The sequence below is a fragment of the Lichenostomus cassidix genome, chromosome 2, assembly GCF_008360975.1.
Source record: "Lichenostomus cassidix isolate B80296 chromosome 2, HeHo_3.0, whole genome shotgun sequence".
Lineage (NCBI taxonomy): Eukaryota > Metazoa > Chordata > Aves > Passeriformes > Meliphagidae > Lichenostomus > Lichenostomus cassidix.
This window is the reverse complement of record NC_139482.1, coordinates 68,898,735-68,906,852: the sequence shown is the minus strand read 5'-3', so window position 1 is coordinate 68,906,852 and position 8,118 is coordinate 68,898,735. Positions and strand designations below refer to the sequence as shown.

General features: G+C 52.8%; 1 protein-coding gene across 3 annotated transcripts; it reads right to left on the bottom strand.

Moving 5' to 3' along the window:
* Positions 1–263: 263 nt before the first annotated feature.
* Positions 264–4,445, bottom strand: FOXC1 (forkhead box C1). Of its 3 annotated transcripts, none has more exons than XR_014849980.1 (2): positions 1,828–4,445; positions 264–435 (listed from the first exon to the last, which is right to left on the bottom strand). XR_014849980.1 is itself a non-coding variant. In XM_085052027.1 (2 exons), exon 2 carries the CDS (start codon positions 3,690–3,692, stop codon positions 1,992–1,994), a length of 1,701 nt encoding a protein of 566 aa, XP_084908153.1. In that variant the 5' UTR covers positions 3,693–4,146; positions 4,223–4,445; the 3' UTR covers positions 1,401–1,991. The 3 variants fall into 3 exon arrangements, 2 of the variants coding, with proteins under 2 accessions (XP_084908153.1, XP_084908154.1); XM_085052027.1 differs by lacking the exon at positions 264–435 and having other exon boundaries at positions 1,401–4,146; positions 4,223–4,445; XM_085052028.1 differs by lacking the exon at positions 264–435 and having other exon boundaries at positions 1,401–4,146; positions 4,377–4,397.
* Positions 4,446–8,118: the final 3,673 nt, after the last annotated feature.

Genomic DNA, 8,118 nt, shown 5'->3' with positions numbered 1-8,118 from the left:
ATCTGCTGAAGATGTTTTCTAAACATTAGATTATTGCTTTGGAAGGGAAGCACACCTCAAGGGCGAGGTAATAAGGTTGAACTGTAAATACCTTTATATTTATTTACAGCGTAACCCCTTAACAGTGCAACAGCAATTACTGCTAAGTGTTGCCTTTAGATAAGATATTCTGATAGGAAACTGCATTATCTTGAAAGCGAATTTTAGGCCTTAAATATCTGTAATCAAATAAACTTATTTCCAAGTCTGACTGACAAGGCTGATTCTTTTAAGTTAATGAATTTATTGCATTTTGGTGGTTACTTACAAAAGGGGAAGGTGATCCCCATTGCCCGTAGGTTCTTAATGGCAAATTGTCCAGAAGGTAAGATTCGTGATATGACAATATGTCAGTCTGTGCAGCACTCATTTGCTACCCTGGTAATATTTTTTTTCCTATTTAAGGAAAAATGAGGGAGGTCAGGAGAAAAACAAAACAAAACCCAAAACCAAACAAAAAAACAACAGCACCCAAACTACATAAGAAAAATTCGCCCACACGAAATTTTTAAGAAATTATTTCAGTCTGAGCAATTGAGACATAGGTCAGTAAAGTCCCTGAAGGACGGGAGTAATGCAGAGCTATAAAGGTGTAAGGGTAGAGTGTACAAGTACCCTTTAATCCAGCTACGTCTTTTCCCCGCCTCAAATAAAATAGTACTTTAAATCTATGTGTTATAGAAGCAGCTTCACAGATCTGATTGCGCACTTTGCTATCAATTTTAAGAAGCGGTGATTTATATGCTTGCATTATATTTAAGGATACACGTACTACAGATTATTTGGCATCTGCTATACACTGTGGAGTTTAGAAAAATATGCAATGCGTATATGAAACTATAAATAAATACGCAATCCTTCTTTAAATATAGGTACATATGTAAATCCTAGATATAAATACATTTGAAACACAGAGCGATCGATAGCTCGACATATACAGTTACACATAGTCTGGAATCTAGTGCATGCACTTCGACCTCGGAGTTACCACTTAATATATCCTTACATAGGCACATTATTAAAAAAAACGTAATGTCGCCATACTACTGTGTATGGTCAAATGTTTCCAGGTCTTGCCCATTAATTGCTAGGAAAACGTGTTTGTTTATTTGCCAACTCAGAACTGCCATGGGAAAGTATTTTTTTCCTAGCGGATAAGGCGAGCTGACTAAGTGGAATATATTGCAGAAGAGACTGAAAAGGGATTTTTCGACCTGGCAGTTCCTAAATGGTCATTGGAATTTGTGCGGAGGGGAACAAGCTGTTCCAGCGACAAAGTTAGTTATGAAATCCCTTTTCCCTCTCTTTCTCTTTCTCTCTCTAAATGAAAGTATTAAAATATACAGACGTGTAAAGGATCATTCCAACTGAATGGTAATTTATTAATAAACAAACAATGCAATACCTTCAGAATATTTTCAACAAAAAAAAAGAAAAATATTGATAGAATAAGATTAATACAGTTTCCCTTTTTATATATAGTGAAAAAAATCAGCGTTTCAGTCAATTTTAACGTCACTTTTCAGGAAAGGGGGAAACACTTTCTGGCGTTTGGTCCTCAACATCCAACTACAAATTAAAAATAAATTACTATGTCGCAATTTACATTTTAAAACAAGTCCTTGTAGAAGAGGAAGGGGAGGGAGAAAGAAGCTGGTACTCTATGCTGGACTTTTCGCTCCCTTTTAAACACGGGGCATGACAATACCTTAAGGGACGGGGAAGAGCGCGGGGCGAGGGGCGGGAAAAAAAAGTATTTCTCAAAGCAATTAGAAAAAAAAAACTTACGTGTTATTGGAGTAACACTGTCCTTTAACAAACCAAGACATGCTTTGGGGCTGTCTCTGTACAAAAGCTTTTAGCGATGCGCTCGCTTCTCTCCGCGGGCGCGGCGGACGCCGGCGGCGCGGTGCGGAGCGGAGTTCCCGCGGTGTCCCCGCGACGGGGCGCGCTCAGAACTTGCCGCAGTCGTAGACGAAAGCCCCGGAGGTGCGGTAGAGCGGCTGGCTGCCGGGGAAGGCCATCTGACAGCTCCCGCCGCCCCCCGCCCCGCCGCCGCCGCCCCCTGCCCCGCCGCCTCCGCCGCCGCCGCCGCCGCCGCCCGGCGAGGCGCTGAGCCCCAGCCGCGGCGCCTCGAAGACCTCTCGCGGGGCGGCGGCGAAGCCCTGCTGCGGCCCCGCATAGCCCGCCGCGCCCGCCAGCGGGCCCAGCTCCCCCGCCGCCGCCGCCGCTGCCGCCGCCGCCGCCGCCGCCTGGTTGAGGTACCAGGAGGCCAGGCGGCCCTGGTGCGGGTGCGGGTGGTGCCCCTCCTGGTGGCCGCCCGCCGCGCCGCCCAGCCCGCCGTGCCCCAGCGCCCCGCCGCCGCCGCCCCCCGCCCCACCACCGCCGCCGCCGCCGCCGCCGCCCGCGGGCATCGCGTACTCGGGCAGCGGGTCCTCGGCGGGGCTGGCGGCGGCGGCGGGCAGGTGCCCGGGCCGCTCGGCGCCTCCCGCCGCCGCGTACAGGCTCATGGCCTGCATGTTGCAGTGGTAGGTGCCGGCGGCGGCGCCGGCGGCCGCCTGGCCGCAGGGCGAGCCGTAGACGGAGCTGTGTCCCGGCGAGTATCCGCCGAGGGACAGGGCGGGCGGGATGCCGGTGCGCGGGGCGGCGGCGGCGGGGGCCAGGAGGCCGGCGCCCAGCTCGGCGGCGGCCTGCGGCGAGCCCCGCAGCGAGGTCATGATGTTGTCCACGCTGAAGCCCGGGCCGTGGTGGTGGGGCGGCGGCGGGGGCGGCGGCGGGGGCGGCGGTGGGGGCTCGGGGGCCTCCAGGCTGAGGGAGCGGCTGGAGGGGAGGGTGCTGCGGGGGCTGCCGCCGCTGGAGAGGCTGCTGCTGCTGTCGGGGCTCTCGATCTTGGGCACGGCGCCGAGCGGCGGCGCGGCGCCCGGGGGGGACACGGCCTGCGGCGGCGAGGCCGTCCCGTTCTCCGTCTTGATGTCCTGGATGCGGACGGGCGGCGGCGGCGGCGCGGCGCTGCCCCCGGCGGGGCCGCCCTCGGGCTCGGCGGCGGCGGCGGGCGGCGGCGGGCGCGGCGGGGCATGGTCCTTGAGGTGCAGGCGGTCCTTCTCCTCCTTGTCCTTGACGGCGTCCTTCTTCTTGAAGCGGCGGCGGCGGCGGAGGAAGCTGCCGTTCTCGAACATGTTGTAGGAGTCGGGGTCGAGGGTCCAGTAGCTGCCCTTGCCGGGCTTCTTGTCGTCGCGGGGCACCTTGACGAAGCACTCGTTGAGGGAGAGGTTGTGGCGGATGCTGTTCTGCCAGCCCTGCTTGTTGTCCCGGTAGAAAGGGAACCGCTCCATGATGAACTGGTAGATCCCGTTCAAGGTGATCTTCTTATCGGGAGCGTTCTGGATGGCCATGGTGATGAGGGCGATGTAGCTGTAGGGCGGCTTCACCATATCCTTGGGCTGCGGCGGTGGTGTGTACGGCCCGTAGGCTCGGGCCATGCCGGCTGGGTACTGCTCGTGGGCCGGGTGGGAGTACATGCTCATCGGGGCCGGCATGGCCGTGTAGCCCCCGCCGGCAGCCGCCGCAGCGGCGCGGTAGTAGCTCTGCTCTCCGCCGAGGTACGGCACCACTCCTAGGGAGTTGGGACTGGACACGGAGTAGCGAGCCTGCATGTCCTCCCGTCAGCTTTCCCCCACCCTCCCCGCCGGACCAAACAGCGCGTCCCTTCCCCCTCCACCCCTCCGCCGCTCCGCGGACCGAGCTGGACCGGGCGGCCGGGCAACCCCCACCCCCCCACCCCCCCGGCGGAGCGCGGAAAAAGGGAGGAAGAATAACGACGGCAGCGCCGAAAGCCTCCTCTTCTTCGCCCAGGAAAGCCCACCGGCGAGCTCCCGCGCTCCACGCGGAGGGGAAAAAAAAAATCAAAAAAGGGGGGGAAAAAAGGAGGGGGACAAAAAAGGGAAAAAATGTTTTTAAAAAGAAAACGGTGGAGGAAGAAAAAAAAAAAGTAATCGCAGCGGAGAAAGCAACTTCCAAACGCAGAAAGAGTATTAAGAAAATAAAACCTTTGCAAAGAGGCTCCCACGCTCCCAGTTCCTTGTTCCACGGGGATCTGCAACAAGTTGTCTGCAAAGGAGGGACAAAAGTAGAGGGATGTGTTTTGTTGGCTTTTTTAAGCGAGCAGCAGAAGAAAAAAATCCACCTTCCCGATCTCCCAGTGCAAAGTCTCCCTCTCTCTCTCCCTCTCGCTTTTTTTCAGTCTCTTTTTCAGTCGCAGGCTGCTTTGGGAAGCATCGGAAAAACTCCTGAACTTTTGAGCATCCGTCACCACGGCGAGAACTTTTTTACGCACTTACAGTTTTCTCCTTTTTTTTTCCCTCCCTCTCCTCTCTCGGTCTCCCTTTTTTTTTTTCCTCTCTTTTTTTTTCTTTTCCTCCTTTTGCAGGCGGCCCAGCTCCGCCCCTCCGAGCTGAGCCGACCAATGAGGACCGGGAGACACCCCGGGCTCTGAATGAGGAGGGAAAAAAAATGAGCGAGAAAAAAAAAAAAGGAAAAAAAAATCCCCGCAGCAGCTCCGGGAGTTGTAGCGCTCGGGGACCGGCCACACACACTCGCCGGCACACGCGGACGCCTTGAGAGCCGCGGAGCTCCGCGTTCGCGCGGGCCGCCGCGCACCCGCGGGGATCCTCCAGCGCCCGTGCGTTTTGCGCGACCACCCCGCCCGAGCCCCACTGCCCCACACCTCGCTCGCTCGCCCACCCACCCGCGTCCTTACGCGCGCCGTCGCCCTCGCACACGCACCTCGGGCACACGCACGATGTGCATGCCCTCACCAATATATATGTATATATATGTGTGTGTGTGTGGATATATGTATATGTGTATATGCTTCCCCCGGAGCTCTTTCCACCCACGCGCGCACCCCGCGCTCTGCCACGCGTGTTTCCCCCACAAATATTACTTCTCCTTTTTGGGGGGTTGATTTTTTTTTTTTTTCTGTTGGTGGGTTTTGGTTTTTGGGTGGGTTTTTTTTTTTGTTGTTGTTGTTGTTTTTTGGTCTTTTGGGTTTTTTTGTTTTTTCTTGTTGGGTTTTTTTGGGTTTTTTTTCGCGGCGGGGGGGGGCGGTGTGCGTAAGCTCCTCAGTCTCTTTTCTCCTGTTTTCTCCGCACGTTCCGATCGGGCTCTCTCCTCCCATTCCCCCCAGGCTGCCGCTCGTGTCGGCGGGCCGGCTCCATGCCGGTGTGCCGGCTCACCCCCTGCCTGCCCCGGCCAGAAGCTCACCCCTGTGCCTTCCACCCCCCACGCCCGCGGGGACGGCGCGGAAAGTGTGTGTGAGTGTGTGTGTGTGTGTGTGTGGTGGGATGCCCCTGCCCCAGCAGCACCACCCTGCCTGCAACCAGCTGCCTGCCTGACCAAACGCTTCTGAAGAGATTGCATTCCTCCGGTTGACAAGCGTTTGACGAGTCCTACAAAGCTTCTTTTTATTAATCAGCCACCAAGGGTTTTCCTCTCTCTGTCTGCAAATGAAGCGCCCGCTGTCCGTCCTGTTTATAAACACGAGCGCGTTTCTCTGAACGGGGTCTGTAGCTCACCCCTTCAGGTAATCTTTAAGTGATGTGGGATGTGATACGGGGAGCAGATCCTTGCTTTGTCTCTTTACTCATTTGAAACGGAGAGGGCATAATTTTGTTCCTAGTCTGCTTCAGACTGGATTCCGTGGTATGTCAGGTGTGTCAAAAAAAAAAAAAAAAGAAAAAAAGAAAAGGAGGAGGAAAAGAGCAAGAAAATGAGTGTTCCTCAAACTGCTTGGCCGGTTCTTCTATGAAGATTTGATTTGCTTTGCCTTTTTCTGACTATCTGAAATAACATTTGGGCTCTAATCAGAATAAAACTTCAACGGGAGCTCAAAGAGCGCAAAGAATGAGGGCTTGGTTACTTATTTTTTATATTTTACTTTCAATTGTCTCATATATTTGAAGAATGAAGATTTTCTTTTCGTACTTTAAACACAGCGGAAATTAGCATGCATTGTTTCACAGCAGTCTATTTTACCAATAGGTCAGATATTCGAAATACAACTCAGTACTCTCCATTTGCTTTGTAGCCCATAGCCCCGAAACTTCATTTGCGTTAATAATAGATCAACTGAAAGGATCAAACTGAAATCTATGTTAAAGTGTGGAATTTGTACGGGAAAGACGTGCTTATGGTGCTTTTGTGAGATGAATTATCCATTCTGATCTTGTAACACTACAAATACGTTAAAAAGACCCTTTTGGCTTCACTGATTTGAAATACCCTTTCCACACTTTTTATTGTGATCGATTGCTTTAGGAATCATGTCTTTGGAGCGTGCTAAGGCGCATCTTTTGCTTGGTGGTATTTTATCTGGTAGGGCTTTTCCTCTGAAACACCGATCAGTTGGTTATTAAAAAAATATATATATTTTAAATGAGATTCAAGTCATGTGAAGAAGGTAATATATGTAGCTTAATATCTGCTCCTTTTCATATTCAAATGTAACGGGTCTCCTTTTGGTAATAAATGTCAGTCCTTTAATGGTGAATACATTATCCCGTTAAGTCTGTTGTATTTCATCGTCTGGAATCTTTCACCTGCTCCTGCCTAATTACACTTTTTTTCCTTTCCTCCCACCACGGCAGAATTAATAAATGTGCAAGCACTGGACTAGATGTCAATTCCAACACTTTATATTTTCAAAACCTCTTTCTTGTTTTGCTGAGGAGGAGAAAAAAAAAAAAGAGAAAAAAAAGGAAAAAGAGAAAGAAAAAGGGCATTTTAGCACGTTTCCATGCAGCCCAGGTCATCCGGTTTTCCCACGGTATTACCTGCCGTTAAAAACAATTTCCATGGGCTTCCCGCTCGCTCCCTTGAGCGTCCGTAAAGTGCCGCTCCGAGACCCGGAGCCTTCACTGGCTTTTTCATTTTATCTGGACAATGTTGACTGTAGCGAAGCTGTTTCACAGGCAAAGGTTGGAGTAACACAGAGAAGTTTCAGTACAGGGAAGGGGGGTGGGCATTAATCCGAAGTATTTTGCATCTAATATATTTTGCAATAGCCATTCTGATGCTATAATTGCGAACTGACGCAACTAACGTGTGTTAAGTTACAGACCTCAACCCAGCGGGACTTTGGTTTCTTTACTGGAGGCACAAAAGTCACCATTGTGAAGGTTCATAGTGGAATCTGGGGCTTGTGTGCGTGCGTGTGGAGGGAAGCAACGGGTTTAGGGAGGCAGAAAGATCAGTTTTCCCCCTGCTGTCTTTGGATACCACCCAGAAAGAGTCCCTGGCGATTGGTCCTCACCCTCCCGGTCATACGGCAGGGCTACCTCTCCCCAGTGCCCTACCTCTGCCGCCTTAGCCAGCCTGGCCTCCGGGCGGGACAGCCGCCTTGGAGGTGCCCCTGCTCCTGTCTGCCGCAGGAACCGAGCGGGACTGCAGCAGCCTCGGCCTCCGTGGCCCCCCTTTCCCGCAGGCCCCCGGGCGGCGGGCACGGCCGCTGCCACCTCCCCGAAGCCGGGCGAGGGACGCCGGCTGCGGGGCGGGAGCCCGACTGGCATCCCCAGGCCAGGGGAGCCTCGTTTGTCTTGGAACCCTGCGAGGATTCGCGTGTGTGGTCATTTACGACCTTATTTAGGAGGATGTCAGAAAGAAAGATGACATCGGAGCGATAGGAGGAGGGACTGCCATTTGACCTGGGCAAAGCCCAGGTGGACCCAAACAATACGCTGTGCGTTGTCCTCCTCTCTCCTGTCGAAGACCTGGAGGTGAACTGCTTTCCAGCCCCGGGCTGTTTATGTTTAGTCGTAGTCAGAGCTTCGCTTCTCTCCCTTTCTTTTGGCTTCAACATCATAGCAGTTGTAACTCCTGTAACTCCGTAACTAGCCACCCAGCCCGGCTCTTTGCATCTCAGGATGCAGCTTTCCATGTTCTCTAAACAGCGGGCGACACCGCAGGAGAAAACCGCTGACATCCTTTCGAGGGGCAGGGAGGGAAGTGATCGCATCAAATCTGTGCTTCACCAGTAAAAAAATCTATTCTGCCGAAAGTCTCCTCTCTGTTTACAGCCGCCGG

What these genes read in the sequence shown, in the direction of transcription:
- FOXC1 (XM_085052027.1), bottom strand. Translation starts at nt 3,692, where the DNA reads ATGCAGGCTCGCTACTCCGTGTCCAGTCCCAACTCCCTAGGAGTGGTG.